General features: G+C 40.1%; 1 protein-coding gene across 1 annotated transcript in view; it reads left to right on the forward strand.

Moving 5' to 3' along the window:
* abca4a (ATP-binding cassette, sub-family A (ABC1), member 4a) overlaps window positions 1–21,890 on the forward strand; it is a 44,500-nt gene that overhangs the window by 696 nt on the left and 21,914 nt on the right. The window contains exons 3-14 of the mRNA XM_084747073.1: window positions 971–1,064; window positions 1,223–1,364; window positions 1,573–1,712; window positions 5,526–5,653; window positions 6,914–7,111; window positions 10,715–10,804; window positions 12,537–12,771; window positions 13,168–13,307; window positions 16,471–16,587; window positions 18,641–18,838; window positions 21,421–21,626; window positions 21,707–21,883. Of these exons, the coding sequence (XP_084603199.1) occupies window positions 971–1,064; window positions 1,223–1,364; window positions 1,573–1,712; window positions 5,526–5,653; window positions 6,914–7,111; window positions 10,715–10,804; window positions 12,537–12,771; window positions 13,168–13,307; window positions 16,471–16,587; window positions 18,641–18,838; window positions 21,421–21,626; window positions 21,707–21,883 (1,865 nt within the window). The remainder of the gene's footprint in view (window positions 1–970; window positions 1,065–1,222; window positions 1,365–1,572; window positions 1,713–5,525; window positions 5,654–6,913; window positions 7,112–10,714; window positions 10,805–12,536; window positions 12,772–13,167; window positions 13,308–16,470; window positions 16,588–18,640; window positions 18,839–21,420; window positions 21,627–21,706; window positions 21,884–21,890) is intronic.

Raw genomic sequence — 21,890 nt, forward strand, 5'->3', positions numbered from 1 at the left:
CCTTTCATTCATTAATTCAACACTACATTTATCCCTGTGTTGGTTGCAGTTAGCTAAAATACCTTCAGGTGTTGTTCTTTGCAGATGATACCAACTCATTTACTGAAAATACTTTTTTTTATGTATGTGAAGCAATTTACATTATATTTTACAATGCATATTAATTCATAGTCATTCCATGACTTTCAGTTGCCTATATCAGCTTGTAAACTGATTTCTTTGTAAAGGACTTGGGCCAGTTTTTCCAGGAAAATCCAAAGAACTGTTTGATTCCATTGAACATGGATAAATTGAATACAGGTTGCGCTGATGCTTGTGATTGCACCACAAGAGCCGCAGTGCATCCCAGGAGACACGTCAAGCTGCACAGAGCAGATTGAGCTGAGCATAAAGTCAGACACACAAACAGCATAGAGAAGCTGGTCAGTTTAAAAAAAAAAAACAGACAAAAAAAAGAAACTACTTAAATACTTAGCCTGCTTACCCATGGTAGGAGCACTAATATCAAGGAAAAATTATCAAAGCAATGAAATATGAGAAAATCAACAAATTCAGGCGGGCAAAACACTCCACCTCTGCTGGTCAGGCATGAAGCCCTGTGGAGGATGGATCACAACTACATCGCAGACACGACATGCCCAGTGGAATCAAATGTGTGGTGGATTGTACGCACTCCCAAGTGCCTTGCTTCTTTTCAGCTCCCCTACAGCACAAACAGTGTGCGACACTAGTTAACGTTAGCTTAGAAATGGTGCCAATATTCATCTTACACACAATCAAAAGTTGTATTTTTCATATATGACTTCATCCAACTTTTTTCATCATGTTAGCATACTTTCTATTGTAGCTACACAAATGTAATTTCTTAAATTTTTGGCTCGCTGCCAAGTTAACATTTAGAAGAAAATAACAATGTTTTTTATATTGTTCTATATTTTATATTGAAGCTTATGTTGTGCTCTTCAACCAGGTGCGTTTCTTCATGGAGATCATGTGGCCTGTTATGCTATTCATGGGACTAGTGTGGCTAAGAAGAGTGAATCCACTATACCGTCAACATGAATGTGAGCAAACATCTCTTTACCAGAAAATATCAGAAATATTTCAATCCACAGAGAGAGATATGCTATCCTGTGGGGCCCATGGCATCCAAATGTATAAATGTTCATGAATGACTTGTGTAAAGCACTGAAAGCCAACAGTATTTCTTCTTCCTCTTCAGGCCACTTCCCCAACAAGGCTATGCCCTCCGCAGGGGTCCTACCATGGATCCAGGGAATCCTCTGTAATGCCAACAACCCATGTTTTCAATACCCCACCCGCGGTGAATCTCCTGGCCTGGTGTCCAACTACAACAACTCCATGTAAGCATCACCCTGGGTTGGGAGGTCATTCTAGGCCAGAGGTGCAGAGTTATGTAATAGAGTCAAAGAGAATATATTTAAATGTCTCTGGATTATAGTCTACCTGTATGAAGCCTCATTGTGTGCAATGTATGTAAATGAAAATGATGTTAATCTGTTGTTAAATAAGACTAAATATGTACGATTTGTTATTGACCTCGCTCCTCAGTTTGGCTCGGTTATACTCGGATGCCGAGGAGCTTCTTTTCAGTGACCCAGAGACTCTGCTGCTTGGTCGTCTCTGGAGGGAACTGAATGCCATGAGTAACTTCATGGACACCCTGCGCACCCGTCCTGAACAGATCTCAGGTCAGTGCTCCACCCTTTAATCAATACATTGTGAAAACATAATTGCCTGTAGAGGAAAACCCAAGGTCAGTCAGGTTATTCTGGTTAGTTGATATACAGCATTACAAATTTAGCATTTCAATCCATTATTAGTGTTCTGCTCCTGGAAGAACATACAAAGAGTTTAGTTCCAGTGCCTGGTTGCATGAAAGCTCAGGTTTCCCACAAATTTACTAAGGATCCCTTAGGAGTTGCATAATTTCCCTAGAATGAAATCCTTTTAATCTCCAAGTGTTTTCTCTTAGCAATTTAAGTATTCCCAGGGTCCTTAGTGACCATTTTCCTCAGAAAATTTTTATGGACCCATAACAGTCCTTAAAAGTGAAACAATTTGTTGAACATAAGACAATATCTGAATTTACAGTAATTAAAGAGGAGGAACAGATATCAAGACTAATTTTTCAGGACAGGGAATCCAATGGACACTGAGTGATGCTAGCAACTTGTTAGAGAGTTAAATTTGGTGTTAACATAACTACTTCTCACCACACCTGCTTGTGTGGCTGGGTTAAATTTGCTTTGGATTATGTGCTTGTGCCTTATTATATTTCAAGGAGAACATCTTCTTGCTCAGTTTGGCTTTCTTTGTTCTTTTTGTTTTTCATTTGGGAGAAGCTAGCTAACATAGGCTAATTAGGTGTGTTGGCCAGGACAGCTAACGACTAACAATAATACTAAGGAGTAACATGGTAATTGAAGTGCCCTTGTGCTGTATTATGACAATAACTGCCATAAGATCCTTAGTCTAAACATGTAGGCAAAGAGAAATTCTAAGAAACTTTGTGCGGTATAGGGGAAATATTTATTTATGGGACAAACTTAAGTTTGACACCAAAGGTGGCTTTTGCAACTGGGCACTTACACCTGTTGTCCTCAAAACTTTTTTTGGTGTTGTATTTTAGTAAAGATATTATGTTATTATGTTGCGCATTGCATTAAAGGACAGTTCACCCAGAAATCAAAAGAACATATTTTCCCCTGGCCTGTAGTGCAAAACCAGTGTCTGTGTTGTTAGTGGTTTCATTTAAATAATGCTTAATTTCTGCAGTAGAATTTACCACAACTACTTTTCTACCAAGAAGAAAGTAGTTCCCACATGAAACTGCTCAGACCAAGGTCTGTAGAGTCTTCTGAATTTTGGAAAGAGAGACTTGTTTTGAATTTTTCCATGTTTTCTTTTTATGTGCTTTGAGTACCAAAAGCCGAGTGCCATTTAGTCCCATTATATTGGATCTTCAGACGATATCTTTCTATTCTGGGTGAGCTTTGGGGTGAACTTTAATTAGACCTTTAATGGTTTTTGGTGTGGTAACCACAAGGGATATGGACAATGCATGTCAAGTCATGATTTTTAAAAATTTGGATACGTCATGGTCAAAAGTCGTGTCACAGTCTGCATCATAAATCACACATTTTCACATCAGTCTGTCTGTGTATCTACACAGCATAACAGGATTACTCAGGTTTGTTGTCACATGGGTTTAAGAAAGCCCCGTAATGTAATCTTCTTACTTTCACCACTGGCGTGTTGTTTATATGGTGGGAAAGCAGTTCACGTGTTCCCCATCCACGCTCCTCTCCCCATAAAAGAACATAGAAACACAATCCTATCTCAAGGGACACCAAGCAAACAATTCTCTGCTCATGTCAACATATACATTACACATACATCTATACTATATATACAGAATGTTTCCCTGCTGGCCAAATAAACCTTTATGATGGGAGTGGAATGAGGCTGAGTGCATTCCAGCCTGTGAATGATTACGTCTGGTTGCTCTGTATGCTGCCACTCTCGTGGAGAAATATGTAGATGGACTGACAGAACTAACAGAGATATGGATCCACATTCCACACAAGTTCCCATGAGCCCCTGGAAAGAAAATTGAATCATGATGAGAACCAAGTTATGTAATTTCTTGAAACTGACTCATCGTGACTGGTCATACAAACTGGTCAGAAAATGTCATTTTTTTGTGAGGATATGGTCATTTATGTGCAACGCCCTTGATTATGAGCAAACATGTGCATGTCCCATTAATCTGTGTTCATGGGTGTATATGCCCCATAAGTATCTAACCCAAAAGAAGGCCTGCTGTTAGATTGTCAGTGATGGCACCTTGGATGTGTTTAAAGGAATAATTTGATATTTTTGGACATACAGAAATGGAATATAATATTCAAGTGTGTTTTAATTATTCTATAATCACCTAAAAATAAGAATCATGTTTTGTTACTTTAGAGATGAGCTGTTTATATACAGAGGTGCAGGTCCACTTCCACCGAGCCAGCCATGTTACTCCGCCATGTTTCTACAGTATCCCAGAACAGACGAAACAAACACTTTAGTTAGGGCCTTTTGTATTTTTTGCGACTTTCACAGCTAAAGTGGCTTTCGCAGTAAGGGGAAGGCGAGACGAGGTGTTTGAAATCTGCAAGCTAACAGCTAGATAATACTAAATTCTACAAGCTGGCTAGAAGCTGAAGCTACAGCCAGCAGCCAATTAGCTTAGCTTAGCACAAAGACTGGAAGCAACAGCCAGCCTGGTGTGCCAAAATCAGCCTACTAGCACTGCTAAAGTTCTATAATTAACATGCTATATCTTGTTTGTTTAATCCATACAAAAATCAAAGTGTATAGTGACAATTTAGCATTTCACTTGGGGCAGCTGTAATGGAGATTCACAGGCCGCTTAGCTGTTTACCCATTTCTGGTCTTTGTGCTAAGCTAAGCTAAGTGGCTGCTGGCTGTAGACCTGTAGTCACTGAGCAGTTATTAGAGAGGTATCAAACTTCTATCTCCACCAGTACAAGCTAGAATAGAAGTTATTTATAGTCACATGTTGTCTTTATTGTCCAATCATTCATGTCCACGACCTATTATCGCTTAAGCGGCCCATATAATATGGCTGGTTCATATTTTTTATTATGTATTAAGCCTTTGTTTTTGAAGGTTGGACATTTACAACTTTTACACTCATGTGAATAGCAGTTATATATAAAAAACAAATACAACTGTGATGACATATTAATTTTGACTGACTGTAGTCTGTAACTTGCTTCACTGAGCTGTATGACAGCCCAGTGGAACTTGTGTCATTGTTGTGTACAACCTCACTATCAAAACAAGCAGTTACCATCAACAGAGAGGGTGTGATTCTGCCACCGTGACATATGACACTTTTTTCTCACCACTTCTTGGATAGAAACAGGACTTCTAAAATACTTCCATATATTTCTGAGATTCTTTTGGCTTATGTAATCAATTTCTTCTCAAAGTCTTGGTTTCTGCCTTCTTAGTGGTTTACAGCGGGTTCATGGGAAACTTCATCCTCAGGAAAATCAGTCTAGGGCTGAACCTGGATTCAGCCCACACTCTGGCAGAACAAACTTCATTCATGCACAGACAGGTCACAGGAAATAATGACACGGTGCAGAGGTGGAATGTCTTCATTCTATGTTCCTATCCTTTTAATGCAACAGATTTGTCACAACTTGTCCAAAATATGTGTAACTAAGTATCACAACTTATCTGGTATCAACTCCAAAGCAGGTTTAATAAATCTGTGTTGTTAGACAGTGCAAAGTCATTAAACCCAACAACGCATGAATGTACAATTGAAGAATGAAAAGACAGTTAACCTTTGTGAAGAATACAAGGGTTTGGATAAATTCTCATTGTGGTGGTCTCCTGTTGTTCTAACTGGAGCCGTCATACACAGTCATGCAAGTACCATTGCCATTCATATGAGCTGTTCCTCTCTATCTATGTAGGTCGAGGAGTAAAGGTGGAGACGATCCTAAAGGACGATGAGACACTGACATCATTCCTGCTGAGAGACATTCCTCTGACAGAGTCTGTAGTTTATCATCTGGTCAATGCTCAAATCAGGCCTGAACAGGTACACAGGCACACATACACACATATAGGATACAATGTGTAGCATTAATTCAACATTACTTTTGACACCTGTCACCATCTGCCAACATTTGATCTTTCACACCACATTAAAGGTATTGACAACAATTCTTGTTAAGGACTAGAAAATATATACAAGTAAAGACTTGTTTCCTCCCCTTAAAGCTGGAATAAATCGCCCTTCGGCAATCTACACACAGAAAGACAAACATACGTCATCCAACATGCCACTTCATCCAGACAAATGTGGCCCACTGACAAGTTTCACTCTAAACCCCTGACACGCCCCTCCCCCTCGTATGGTTTCTAGTATTCACTGAATCACTGCTTGCACCCCTGTGTGGCTCATCTGTAAGTATACATGTGCTGCAAGCCCAGAAATTGCATCATTCACCATATTTACACAGCAGCCATTTTCCTTCAAAGCCACGCTCAAGGAGGGGAGCTCAAATGTCGTACCCCTGTGTTCCAAGTTGCACATAAACATAAGGAATCTGGCAAATCATTATCATGTTATTGCTTTCCAATTGATCAGCAACTAAAAGGCAAAAGACAAAGAAGATCTGGAGGGAAACTGGGCTATATTTCAAGATAAAACAACAGATTTGATGACCCATTAGTTACTATAGCTAACGTTAGCATTCAGCCACTTTCTAGCTAACATTACCACTTGGAGTGTTACACGATAGGATAAGTATGGCATAATTAGTTCTGAATTAATTCTGAAATAATGATAACGCACATCTTGGACACATTTAAGTCTGGAACTAAAATCAAGCTTGCAATGTAACAGTAGCAAACTGTCTTGCTGTTTCTTCATCCAACGTCAGAAATTATGTGGTTGAGTCTGATTACATCCAACACAAAAGTGTATCAGAAGTACAGTGTGTGTTTTGTCCTGCAGAAATGTTAGTTTGGAAAGCTCCATTCGAGCCACCAACCCAAAGCGTTTGTATTTGACAACCTGGGAATGAGACTCAACAATCACGTGTCTTACAGACCTGTCGTTGGCCAAATTCTCTCTTCATGGTCTAGGTTTTCTTACGCCTGAAAACCAAGAGAAGGTGCAGAAGTCTAGTGTTCTCTCAAACCAACTGAATTACATTATGCTTAAAGGTTATTATGAATATTTTGTGTAATGATGTCAAATAATATTTTGGTAATGCCTACCCCAGCTTTAAGTCCTTGTTTGAAGCCAATCAGATAACCTATGTATGTTTCCTGTCCACTTGCATTTTTCCAGTTTGCCTTTGGGGTTCCAGCCTTGCGTTTAAAAGACATTGCTTGCAGCCTGAACCTGCTGGAGCGATTCCTCATCTTCCCCAGCCGCCGAGGACTCTATGCTGTTCGTAACGCCATGTGCATCCTTACCCCACAACGGCTACAGATCATTGAGGACAAGTTCTACGCCAATGTCGACTTCTTCAAGGTCTTCCGGCTGGTCAGTATTGGCTGGGATTTAGAGGCTTAAACATATTTGTATTGTATTGTATTGATTTTATAGGCTTGAAAATTCTGATTTTGATATACATAACAATAATTACATACACAAATATAGCAATTTTAAAATTATTTTAGATAGTTACCCCAGTAGATTGTGGACCATTCCAAGGCTCCTTGCTAAAAGCTAAAGGCTATTAATTAATGGTTTATCATTTTTACTTAACCTCTGAAAAAAATTTGGTACAATCAAAAGTACCTGAGCCATTTGTTTTGGTTTGACTGTATTAAGCTCACAGAAACACATGTTCAGTGAGTGAATACATTTGATATAATTTGGCAGAGTTGTCCATCTACTTCATGAATAGAAAAGGACAGTATAGAGTTGTGATTGGATGAATTCCATTTGGGATGCTGCCGTGTTTATTAACTTATTTACAAAGACCTTTGATCGTTATTCACAGAAGCCTGAGCCAACTGCTGCCTCAATGACTTGAGGTCAAGCTGGCAAAGGCAATACAGTATTTGGCAGGATATGACATTTGCAATATAGCTTTCAACTGATGTCCTGCAAGTGTTAACTTTTAACCACAGCATGTGTCTGATTATGCATTAATCTGGCTGATGAGTTTATTAAGAGAACAAAAACAGACAGAAATAAATTTCTATTTTGGAAACTGGAAATGCCACATGTGCCATTGTTCAAAACAATGACAAGCATTCTATTTTAAAGAGGTTCACACACTATTTTACAGTCAACATAATTTAATAATAGATCTCTAATTGCACACATCTTCAGGAGGATGTTGTATTTTATACATTCAGTGTCTTAGCTTCTGGTAGCAGTTTATTTATTAGCAGTTTGTGCTCAAACACACACACACATCTGGATCAAAACCTAACAAGCTCACACAGGCCTGTCACATAGCAGGTTTAAAGTCAAGAACCACAGCGGATAAACAGCTGGTTGTATTTTTATAAGGGCTCTGACTCATAGGGTGGGACAAATATTTCTCAGGGAAATGCAAGTTGGCTTTGTGTCTAAAGTAAATAAAGCCCAAATTATAATACTAGTACTTCTACATCATTCTCCAGGCATCTTAAAGGGACATTTCTGAGTATTTTCAGTAGGGTTGTGTGAGGTCCTTAGGGACATTCAGTTTAGATGTTGGTCGACTTTGTAGAAGAAAAAAAGTTCACCCCAAAAAAATCAGTATCACTTAAAGTGTGCGTAATATTGTATTTGAATATTTTCATTGCTTCACTTGCAGTCAGACAGCATTTTCCGACAGGAAATCATTGCAACCAAGTGTTGCAACCAGATAATTTGATACTTTCTAAATACAACAAACAAACTCCAGACACAATTTCAAACTGCAGAAATAACAAAATTATATCAAATATCAATGAACTAACATCACTTTCTTGAAGAAATTATTTGGAAGCCCTTACTTCATTTAAGCAGGGTCTTATTTGCCAGCAAGACACTTAAAGGTATACTATGCAGGATTTGTTGCTTGCTGTTTGCAAACACACCATTCAAAGTTGGCCCCTCCTCCCTGCTCAATGTGTACTAGTGTCAAGCAAACTAGAGAGTGAACGAAGAGAGGGAGCAGCACTGTTGAGAACAAAGCCGTGAATCAGAGAAATAAAATGCTATTTTATGGTTGTTATAAGGCAATTAGAGCTTGTGTGTGTAGCTCAGCCCTGCCCTCAGTCAAACATGCAGATCAGCAGCTCTTCATACAGACACCGGTCACTATGTTTTTAGTCCCGCCCTCACACTCTGTGCACTGTCATTGGCTGGGGGCTACATTACCTAAGAAAATACAGGCAGAGGACAGGGTCCCTTGAGAAAATTCCTGCAGCGTAGCTTTAAGAGTGTGCTGCAGCTCTGCCAATGCGCTTCAAATAGGTACGGCATTCAAGGGTGATGCAGACAACTTGTGAAACAGCCATAAGGATTAGCTGAGCTGACTCGCCTCTGTCTGTAATTAGCTTAGTGAAGAGACACTCCTCTCTTTAGTAATCACAGGGCGCTGAGAGTAAACATGGGCCACAATGGCTGCCCTCTGCCTTAACCTCATCCACACACAATCACTCGGCACTGGGCCAAGGGTGTTTAGAGTTATGTCCGTCTCTGATTGTGCTATAACAGCAGAAAGCTAAAATGCTTTTTGCCACAGTTTCCTGTAGGTGTTCAGTCTAAATGCGATTGTTCTTTTGACATTTTGAAATCCATTTCAGTCAAATTCACATAAAAATCACCTTCACTATGAAGAAATGTCAAAAAGGAGGGGTGTCTCTGGAAAGATGATATCAGATATATGATAATTAAAGCTTTAACATGGTGCAGCAACTAACATTTCAAAATAAAGCATGTCTTCATTAAAATAAGAATAAGCAGGGGTTGTGCAGAAGTTTAAAATCCCTGTGTCCAGCTAGGATGACCAGGCCCTGGGACAATGCTTAGATCTAACCAATGTCATATTGTCAAAGCATATACTGATTTATATAATAAAAAATGTCCTAGAAACTATACAACCTTTTAGGAAACATCCATAGAAAACAAAATAAATCCATTTTCTCATTTAATCCATATGGTTCAACTGTGTTCAGTGTTGTTCTCTCTGCAGCCCAGTTTGTTTGCAATGTTTCCTCCCCAAGGGGGTAAGGAAATCTTTTCAATACCCCCGAATTTTAGGGTAGAGGCCAATCCATGATTTGCATTCAGATAATGACGTGCCGTTGCATAATCGAGATTCCTAGTGCGAATAGCAGTCTTCTGTTCTGCTGTTCTCAATTTTAGAGCTCATTTGGTGTGGCTGATATACACCACTGTGGGGAAATTTCAGTGTATAAACAACACGAGTGATACTGCAGTTTATAAATGACTGGATTTTAAATTTATTCACTGTACATGGGTACACAAAGTCCCTTGAATCAGTGGAGTTAGAGTGAGCACAGTCAATAAAACACAAAAAACAGTCTAAGTTGGCAGGGTGAGATGATATTCAAACAGAAAGTAGAGGTTTGGAAAGATTTAAGTTACATGCTCTTCTGAATAAAGTTAGTTCAGAAACTATATCCCTCAAAGAGGGATCTCTTTGTAACACACACCAGTGTGGGAGTATTGTTTTATCCGTGCAGATGCTGGATTGTAAACAGTGAAGAGCAAACTCTTGAGGAAGCTTTTTGTCCAACATGGAAAGTCTATCTGTGCTCGCTGCTCTCTGATAGGCTGAATCTATATATGTAGCAGGGAAGGATGTCTCTTCTGATGGTTCTGTGTCTTGGCCTCCTGCTGTTTCCTGGACCTTTAGCCTATTGTGTTGTGAGCTGGCTGGAGGATCTCTGGGCAGACCAGCAGATCCTCAAGAGAAAGCAGCACACAGCAGATAGAAGGGAAAGGTATAAAATTTGAATGATGATGGCCACTTTTAGAATTTTCTCTCTGACCCATTAAAACATGTTTATGGCTGACTGAATGGCATTTGACACACATTGGCACATTGAATCTTTGGAGATGAAATGTTTGCACTGAGTAAAAGTGAAAAATAAGGAAGTCTTCATATTAAAATGATGTATTTGTGTTTCTCTGTAGCTTCCTCTTGTGCTGGACAATCGCTCTGAAGGCCTTGACATTCGCCTGTGGGTACGGGTCATCTCTGCCACCTCAGACAAACTGCAAGAGGTGAGGCACGGCTCAGGCAGCCCCAGTCTCGCTCCAATTAAAAGTTCACCGCCTGCTATTTTTAGACGTCAGGAAACAGTTGCTTCCTTTCGCCTGAGGTTTTACGCAAACACAGACAGTAGGGGGATATCATTTAGTGCGTATGAGGAAGGCTAAATCCAGAACCAGGCCTCTTTAGCCTCAAAAACAGATACATCATCATTATGGGACCGACCCAATGGAAACAAACACTGAGGCTGCAAGAACAGGTGAAGCCTCCAGACACAGAAAAGGTTAAACACCAGCGATGATAGAATGATCTGTTTGTGTTTGTTGTGGCTGTCTCTCACTGACACTGAATCAACACACAGTTTTATTCTTGTGCTTAGATAAAACTCATCAGTGTAACCATATTCTTAATTCTGTGAAGTGTCTAATTTCTTGCCTAAGTCAGCATTAGCTTGACTTACTAGATAAGATGCATGCAATAGACACGGTTCATTGTCTGTGACAGTTCTGTCTGTTCCTAGTCTAAGATTTTGCAAGTGTGCAGCTGTATACATATAATTTGTGGTGTACCTGCATTTTAAACATTCAGTGTACGTGGGTATGTGGAGTCACTGTATTGTTTGTTGTGGATATTTCCATGGAATATTTAATGTAGCTGACAGTCCGACATCCTGTTGGCGAGACACTGTCTCTGTCTGGACGATAGACAGTCTATCGTCGAGACAGACGACGGGATGAGTCATTCCTCGCCTTCCAAAAGTGGAAGACTTCCACTTTCCAAAATTCCTTGGAAGCTTCCAAAGAGCTTTTGGAAAAAGAAAAAAAAGAAAAAAGAAAACTGTGTGACCTAACAAAGCTAAAAAAAAAAAAAAAAAGTGTCCGTCCGTCCTGTGAACAACATGTATCCTTTCAAAGATATGTCCTCTTTTTCCTACGGTTCCTAGTTTGACACTAGATGGTTGTTTTTACATCCATCTGCTGAATGTTGAAAGGTTCTCTGTGCTGACTGAAAATCTGATTTTAAGGGGTGGGGCTACGAGCATGATTTGTGACATCACAACCAGTATGGCAGTCAATCCTGGTCAAATATTCAAGCTGTGGTGTAGAAATGCCAAGCAGCCAGTGCACATACACAAAACTTTAGAAAATAACAAACTCTTCATATTCATAGATTCCTGGATTTTTAATGATTTAGAAGGTGTAGATGCCTTTTTTTTTTTTTAAATGCATCAGACACACATTATTGTTCCAAGCAGACTATTCATATAGATGCTGCATATGTGTTAATATGTCTGGAGGGGATCTAAGAATTTTCTCAAATTATAAAGAAGAACTTTACCCTACAGTTTAACTATGAAAATCACAGTCACAAAAATTTTGAGATACGTGGTTTTGGACAGTTACAATACATAGGTCGCCAGTCTCTTGTGAAAAAATACAAAAAGGCTTCAATAATGTGTCTATTTGGCAAGCTTGAAAATATTGTAAAATAAAAAAAAGGAATAGCATCAGGGTGCACATTTGCATATTCCTATACATATGGTTCCCTCTTCCAGCAAACAGGTAGTCATGCAAACATATTAGTTTGTTCTGTGATCAGCCAGAGGTGCTAATCAGAGCTGTAGCTGATTCTCAACGTTGAATTGTAGCAGCCAGAGCAGAAGGAAACACTGCACCATAGTTAATGAATGCTAATAACAGTTGACAGTATTGATGAAAAGTCTCTCTGTTTTCCTCTCCACAGTTGCTGCAGAGGAACAGCTCCAGGGAGCTTCTCCAGGTCGTGACTCCTCTCTTCCAGAACAATCTGTCCTTCAGGCAGGTAATGGCCGCCGCCTCCAGCCTGGTGTGTGGCTACACCGAGGGCGCTTTCTCCCGCGTCACCTCCTTTAACTGGTATGAGGACAATAACTACAAAGCCTTCCTGGGTATCAGCAGCGGCAGGGCGCGTGGTGACTACACATACGACAACAGCACAAGTGAGTTGAACTTATATTAGTAAAACAGCATGAAAGACAATAGAGCAGACAATATTCCAGTCTCAAGCTTTTGGTTTTATTATATAGTTTGGATTATTTGAAGTGAGATTGTTTGAGGTATTATATCTATAATCAGCACACTCTCAGTTTGGAGAGGCGGAGAGGAGTATCTACATAGAAGCTAATTAATGAACAGCTATGGATGGAGTTAGCATCAAAAGCTTTTTTCTTTAAGCCACTTAGAAAAGGTCCACCAAAAAATCAATATCAGTTTAAGTGCACACTATAGAATATTTTCATTGCCTTTCTTTGCCACTGTGCCAAATATGGCACATGGTATATTTAAGTATACTTTAAAGAGGAAGTAATTAATTAACGCATAACCTTTCCCTGCAGCACCTTTCTGCAATGATCTGATGAACGAACTGGAGTCCAACCCTGCCACCAGGATAGTGTGGAACTCTGTCAAGCCCATGCTGATGGGACAGATCCTCTACGCCCCCGACTCGCCGGCTGTCAGAAAGATCATACGCAATGTAAGCAGCATTGCCCGCTTGATGGATGTATTTATCCAAAGCACGGTGTAATACCACATATTGTTATATCAAGTTTCTATTAGGCAAGATGTGATGCATTTTACTTTTCAGGAATTATTTTGAATAAATTGCAGGAGTACTGGGTAGTTTGCAGGATCAGTGAACAAGTGAAGATAAAGGTGGCATTTATAGAAACACAAAGCTGGAGAGATTCTGAAATATATTTAAGAATAAACAAAGATTTCCCAGATTACCACCTTTAGATGCTTTCTGTTACTCCATGACATCCACATCTTTGGTTTTCTTTGGAGCAAGCAGGCCTACTCCAGCGAACAAAGCATTTTCCCTCAAAGGGGGATCAACTTTCCTCATGTCATGTCCAGCCCTTTGTATCTGGATGTAGATACGTGTCGGTCAAAGCCCTTCAGGGGGGCAGCAGTCATGGATGGCTTGGTTGCAATGGAGGAGCACAAGCTGATCGGCTGTGGTGACTACCACACAGTCGACTGGCGCCATGGCTTTTTCAATGTTATGTAAGCAGTTAAGAGTCGGCCCTTAAAGACGTGTGGTCACACACAAAGAGACACACACACTTGTGTTTCCTCTTTCTTGACCTTTTATGCCCTCTTTGTCTTCCTCTTCCCTCAGATTGGGATCTTAATTGCACTAAGAAAGTAATGACTAAGGGGTTAATCCATTACTTTAAAAGCAAAAGCAAAAACATGGCCTCTACCAGCTCTTTCCTCCTCTTAACTCTGTCCTGCATCATAAGAAACTTCAAGTGAAGCATCCTGCTTTTATACATATGTTGTCACGCTTTATGTGACTGCTCGTGTGTAATGATGAGCTACAGAGGTCGTTTCTACATCCTGCCATCACTGCTCTTTTAATGTGGTTTCTCTTAATGAGCACTGGAGGGACAAAGTCTCCTTTAAGTCCACACGAGCCATATCACTCAGCTTGATATTTCTTCACACTTCACTTTGATACATGTACATTTTCAGAATTAAAACCAGAGTAACTTTATAATTGAATACTTTTGAGCCTTCATTGCTTTCATTGCCTTTTTCACAGCAGCCATACTGATATGAAATAGTTGAGTAAACACAGATATTACCAATAATACTTATTAAGATATCATTACATTTAGTGTAGCAGAGTCTTTACACTGAGCTAACATGCAAAATAGCAGCACCCTGACTCTATTTGACTTGAACTGAACCTTAATTATTATCATAGATAACACCTGTCTTCACCATACTATTTCATGTCTTTTTTACACAGCTGTTGGTCTATTGCACTCAAAAGGTGTCTATTGAAACATAACATAACAAAGGATTTTGCCCAGGAAGTTGTACCTAGTTGCTGCCATTCATTGATAACTTTAATCACAGATTATCCATGTATAATACTGCACAGGCCTTGCATTCTTTTACAGTAGAGCATCCTCAGTTTCATTGTTTTCACAACTGTGAAAGTACTCGTTGGCTATGTAATGTAAGTGTAGGCATTATTACGGACAGCTCAACAGACACCAGAGGTCAGGCATTGCTTATTGGCACAATATTTGTGATGGTGTTAGACCTTTCAGCAAACTACTCGATGTGTTTGCTCCTTTGAGAAAAACTTGTTTGAATTGATGGAGCAGTATGATGAAAAAACTAGAAGATTAAAAAATGGACAAGCACCATAAGGGGAAAAAAGACCAGCAGACTGTTCTGACAGGTCAGCTGGAGTGAAAGAAAGAAGAGGCTCCCTTGCTTTCTTGAACTAACTTAATATTTTTTCTCAATCCATCCAAAAGAGGCAGACATTTTTAAATTTTAAATCTCCTTGACTGGAATTTTAAAGTTTTTGTGCAGCAGAATTAAATTTGATCAAAGTGTTAATAAGAGGTTTAACTTTAATCTCACTTAATTTGAGCTAGTTTAAAAGTTTGGCGCAATGCAATTCAAAGCTAAATCATGATTTAAGCGGGTTTTAAAATTATGTAAAGTTTTGTTAATTGTTTAACTAGCTAGCAAACAATGTGACCTTTTCTTAAGGAATAATAAATGAACAGAGTAACACATACCTCCCACCCCTTTTATACTTAGTTAGCCTTATTAATATTAATTAAACTGTGTTTAATTTCAGTTTGCATCAGTAACCTAAACTCTGCATAATTTTAAATCTGAATTTACTGATATTAAAGTTAGTTTCTCTAAATTCTGATTAGAGGAAATCTTGAATTATATTAATCTTTGTTTGTGCAACCCAGCCAAAACTTTGGTACAAGTTCTCAATTTGCTGCAACATGTGCAGGTATGTGCTAAATTAAGCACAAAATACACCACATCTTGGCTAGGTACAAGATCCCTGCACTGCCCCCTTGAAGAAATCACCTTCAGGAATCCCCCGGTCCTCCTCCTGCTTTGGCCTGCTCTTTTAAACTGCCTCGGGGAATGAGGAAGCACTCACTTGTGGGAACCTGACTGGGATTCACTGGGCAGGCTGAATGCATTCGGCCAGTTGTCACCAACGGCCTCCATTGTCACCCCAGCTCTATTGTCCCCATTGTCACCCAAAATCAGACACACACAAGAGGAAGGCGTTTAATTGGGTGTACTCTTGAGCGCTTTCATCCCCCACTGCACATGACTGAATACTGAAATAGCCAGCCTTTGGTATTTGCCACACAAAGCACTGTACCCACACACATCCAGGGTTTCGACGATAAGCGTGCAGTAAATATTTGACGATTTGGCACAGGGCGCATTTGTTGCACAGTTGCTGGTTATCTGAACGGGCCCGCGGGAATTCTTTGTGTGAGAATGTGTGTGTTGTCTTTGCAAAGCCTGTTTTCACAGAGAGTTTAATGTGGGAATGGTATGTAGCAGGAGATTAGGGGAACTGTGACAATGTGTGTGTTTGAGTTTCCAAATGTTGTGTACACATGTGCACGTGTATACATATGTGTTTTCCCTATGTTTATTTCCTCAATAATGTGTGCAAAATGTTTGTTTTTGCATGCGGTGCTATATTTCTGAATGTTATGCACCCAGACACAGGCGTTTGTGAGAATAGTTGTGTGTGCATGTTTATTTTTGATAATAATTTCCTGTCCTTTTAATCGTAACACAAACCACTCGCGCAGACACACAAATTTCCATGTGTCCTGTAGGCAAACACTACATTTGAGGAGCTGGAGAGGCTGAGGACGATGGGGAAGGCCTGGGAGGAAGCGGCACCCCAGATCTGGGATTTTTTCCAAGATGGAGTTCAAGTCAAGATGATCCGGGTAGGACAATGTGACCGAATAATTAGGTCTAAACACTACACCATAAGTAATGAGGACACATATAAAGTAAGTTTATCAAATCATTTGTTTGTGGTAGAAACTTCTTTGACATACAACCAAATATTGGACAAATCAATGCACAAAATAAGTTTGCACTACATTAAAATGACTTAAAATTAACAGCTGACTGAATTTCAATTGTGGTTTAAAGTTACATTCACGTTTCAGCCCTACTGTGCCCAGAACAGCAGATATGATCAGGATCTACATTCTAGTTACCATTCAGCTGACATCCAATGCCAAACAATTGTCCCTTTCAATGAGGTTATTAATGATGTTGTTGTTATTTTATCCTGATGTTTTCCTCGCTGATATTTTTTGCTGAGTTCGCAGGAGTTCACAAAGTTTCCTGCTTGAATGTAGAACCTTATCTTACCTAAATATACCATCTCTTTCCTTTTTCCATCTATCTTTCTCTCTCCCCCCCCTTTTTTCCTCTTGTCTGCCTTAATTTAAACACCATCTATTTTATTTTTTTCCCTGGTTTGCTTACCTTTTAAACATTCTAATCTTTCTCATTATATCATATTTGCAATCAATTTGTTTTATTTCTTTTCCGTTCTTTCTTTTTCTTTTCTGTTACCCTTACTTGTAACTCCATTTCTTTCTCTGGCCTTTTTCAGTGAAAGACAAATCTGATAAAATTGTTAAAGCAACATTATGAAAGAATTTTTGCAATTTGGTGTCCCTACAGTTTCTTGGTGCAATTCACTTATACGCTGCTGTCAGCTGTACATGTGCATTTGTGACAATTATATATATATTAATGATCAAAAACTAGCGAGCCAGGTAATATTAATTACATGTCCAGCAAAGACAGTTCAGCTATCTGCAACCTTTTATTTTATGAAACTCTTGCCAGCAGTCTGAGATTTACTCTTGTCTCTTTCCTCTTACCGGGACACTGTCTCTTTCTCTTCTGTGTTTCTTCTGTCAACATCTTCTTTGATCTCTTTGCCTCTGCCATGATGTCCATAAAGGCTGCTGAGCCCAGTTCCAAATCTGTTTTCCGCTCGCCTGGCTTCGGTGCCCATTTCAACGCCACTCCCCACCAGCATTTCCTGCTGGGTCCCCACTGCCCCGGGCCTGAAAATTTCCTCCGTCCGGCGGTCCAAATCTCCTGTGCTAGTAGTGTAAACACAAACACTCCTCCGGTGATGTGTGCTCCCAGTCCAGTCTGAGCAGAGTCAGCTAGCTGCACTGCTAACTGAGCTAACGGCAGCTTAGCAGCAGTTAGTGGTTGCTTTAGCAACAAGTAAAGCTATCTGTCCATCAGGAAATCACTGAGAGAGCTGATGCCTGATGTCGTGGGACATCAGAGGAAAAAACAGGAAATATTTTCTCCATAAAATACGATGCAGTTTCACCAAATCAGTGACATCGTTGATGGTGTGTAACATAGTGTCGTAAAGTGTGCATTTCATGAGGGAAATTGTTCCTGGCAACCCAAATTACACAGTGCAAGAACAGGCACTTGGGGTGCATGGTGGGAGTGAAAGAAGCGCCATTACTAGATAAATCCTTTTTTAAGCTTGAACAAACACATGCAGCGAATAAATGCCATTGAAAATGATAAAAATTGCTAAGGAGTAACAGGGTCACATTTTTGGGTCAATAAATTACGTGGTGATTGCATAGACTCGCACACTTGACAATACCCGGTACCACATTTTACACAGTATTGGAGGCATATTCCAGCACTGGCCGTGATATGAGAATCCTATCTATTACAAGTCAGTATACTATTGAAATGATTTTGAAGCTGTTAAGGTAAAATAGTTACATAATGTTGCTTTAATGCTTTGGTTAAGTTGATTTTTACTTCATGTAAATCCGTCTCTTTTCTTTTTCCTCTCTGGGTTTACTTGCTGTGAAATGTTTAATGTGTTCCTACTAGTGTCTTAGCAACATCTTCCTTAGAAAAAAGGTCTTCCTCTTAATGGAAAAAAGACAGGCTAAATAAAGTTTATTCCCTTATTTCCTCCTCTTTTAGGACACCATCTGCAATCCATCGGTGATGGATTTCATCGACAGAAGTCTAGAAGAGACACCGTTCTCCTCCAAACACATCCTCAATTTCCTGCACAACGGCCCACCGGAGGACCGTCCGGCCGACATGCCTGATTTCGACTGGCGAGACATCTTCAACCTCACTGACCGGGTCATTCGGATGCTCAACCAGTATGGGGATGTGAGTGGACATTAATAAAAGACATTTATCTTTTCTTTAGCATTTCCTTCATCTTGAAGTAGGTGAAATTACCAGCCTCTTACATTTCATTGACATTTTGAGAAATGTGTATCAGCGTGTGGAATTGCACTGACTAGTCAAAGGGCACTCGACATTTCCAGATGAAAATAAGGTGTCAGGGTTGTTTTTGCTACCTCTTAACTTATTAGACTCTGACAGAGAGAATGTGGTCTGTTTTTCCACATTTTACTTCACCTGAGAGGTCAAGTTCTAGGACAGGCCTATTCATGAAATAATCCAATTACACACGGCTCTTGACACTTGTCGATTTCAATACCCTGGTTGCCTAACCGCTATGTGCTCAATAATACCATTCTTGATGTGATGTGAGCATTTAGATAAGCTGTCTTTGGGCTCTGCAATTTGTCCCCCCATCCAGAGACATGGCAGTCTACCCAGGTGGGCGAGAGCCAGAGCAACAAACTAGCTGTCGACTCTCTTTTGTTTACTGCTGATGGAGTGGAGGGTAAAAAAAAACACACTTAGAGGACCAATGCATTTGAAACAAAGTTAAAATCACGCCTTTCCCTGCGGAGGCTAATCGGGATGAGAGGCCTATCGCACTGGGGGGCGACACGAGGGGCACCTGGGGGCACGGCTGGGTGGATGGTTGGTGCGCTTTGTTTTTGTCCAAGTTGAAGCTTACAGCACTTGAGTGTGACAGGGAGAGTGGGAACGATTGAGGCCGATTAGATACAGCTGTCACTCCATCCACCATCCTTTATAAGGCGACAACAATGACCGTGGGCTTGATGGCTGGTTGGCTGCACGTTGGTGGCATGCATGAGGATCACAGTACACAGTGGGGCTGCTGTCTGTAGGTGAATGTAAAGGATGGTCTTTGAGAGTTGAATCATTTGTTGGGAGTGTTTAGTGTACATTGTCTCTATAAATGCATACAGTATATGTGTGTTCTCTGGATGTATGTCTGTCTTTGCTCTGCAAATTGTGTATATTGGTGTTTTGGATTTGGGGAGGGTATTTGTGCATGGTAACGCAGGGGTAAATTGTTTTGGAATGTTTCTTTTTGGATCCCTATTTGCATTAGATTACAGCGAATCGCTCTATCAGACACGGTTTGCAGGGAAGAGACAACCATTGCTGAGTTGTCAATGCAAATGAGGGTTCATCACAGTGACTACAGCCAATGCTGGCAGCTCTGATCCTCACCTTTTTTCGCCATCTTGTCTCTAGAGATGGCATTTTCGCTCTGTCAGTCCAACACTTTTGTCCACGCTGAAATATCTCAACAACTGCTGGATAGATTGCCATGAGATTTTGCACAGACAGTCATTGTCCCAAGAGGCCGAACCCATTATGACTAAGGTGATTCCATGACAACCACCATGAAGTTGATATTTTTGTGTTTTGGTGAAATGTTTTGGCAACACATTTGTAGGAGCCAAATATTGAATTCTTTATTATGAAGTAATATTTTGTTAGACTGTATGAGCTCATTGTCATCAGTACCAACTGTGTGCAGTGCAGGCAGCTTCACAATGTTTATGGTGTTTTCTTGTTTCTTTGGGTTGCCATGACATATCATGTTGTTTAGTTTGCCACAGAGACAGACACACACACACTGCCTTTCCCTTCATCATTCACCATGCTGAACAACACACTGTGACTAACCTGCTAAACCTTGTTGTGTTCATTATTTGGCAATAGAAACATTCTGTGTAAGAGAAATTGAGAAATGTTCTTTTCTTGTCTTAGCACATTACACGTTAGAAAATGCTATAACTGCTGAAAACATGCTAAAAATATGACAACTATGTAGTACTGAATTATGAAGTCAGAGCATTAAACTGTTTCTGTGTCAAGGATTATTTGAGTTGATCAAAATGACACATTGGAGCATATGTCCTCTAACACTGGAGAGTATTAGCATCTAGTATTAGCAGTGCAAGTGATGAGGAGACCAGTGACCTGGTTCATTTCATTCACCTGCCACAAACCAGTCATCAGTCACAAACATACCTGTAGCAACTCTTTCGGCCCAAATCAGCTTGGCAGCTACTTCTCACTTAAGCCACAGAAAAAAAATGACCATGCCTTTGCAGATTTAGAGGAATGCTTTGATCCCATCCATCCTTTGGCTCTGTTGACTCAAACATATGTGTCATAAAAGGAAAATAAAGCTGCTAAACGGATCATCCATTTTTCAGATTTTAGTGTTGTTTTACACTTCTGACAGCGGAGCAGTCAGCCCCAGCATTTCAGAGTAGAGAGATCTGCTCATTTTTTCAGAATTATGAAAAGTAGTTTTATATACTTGCTGCTTTTTTTTAAATAATTCAAATTTGGCTAGGTGGTTCATAATAACACATTTTTCTGTGTTGTGACAAACTAAAAGTGCTTTGGATTGATGGATTGTAAAATTATTAAGGTGAAATCCAATATTCTGTTAAACAGACAGCACTTGAAATGCAGTTTGTACTCCAATTATCCACATGGGTTACTCTGGTTCCCTGGATTAACACCTGTCCATTTGTGTGGCTTGTTCTTTCTCTGTCACCCAGTGTGTGAACCTGGATAAGTTTGTGGCTCTGCCTGATGAGGACACAGTCACTTATCGAGCGTTGGACCTGTTGGAGGACAGCAAGTTCTGGGCGGGCCTCGTCTTCACCAATATGTTCCCTTGGACCACCAGTGTCCCGCCTCATGTTAAGTTCAAGATCCGTATGGATATTGATACAGTGGAGCGCACCAATAAGGTCAAAGACAGGTCAGAATCAAAGTTGAGTGGAAATGATTTCTTTAGTGTATTTGTGATGAACATAGAGACTAAATATGTGTATTGCTCAGGTATTGGGATCCTGGCCCCAGGGCCGATCCGATGGATGACCTCCGCTATGTTTGGGGTGGCTTTGCTTACCTTCAAGACATAATAGAGCACGGGATCATCAAGACTCAGACAGGAAAGGAGTGGCCGCTGGGTGTTTACCTGCAGCAGATGCCCTACCCTTGTTATGTGGATGATCTGTGAGTG

The sequence above is a fragment of the Lutjanus erythropterus genome, chromosome 21, assembly GCF_056507025.1.
Source record: "Lutjanus erythropterus isolate fLutEry1 chromosome 21, fLutEry1.hap2, whole genome shotgun sequence".
NCBI classification, from domain to species: domain Eukaryota; kingdom Metazoa; phylum Chordata; class Actinopteri; order Lutjaniformes; family Lutjanidae; genus Lutjanus; species Lutjanus erythropterus.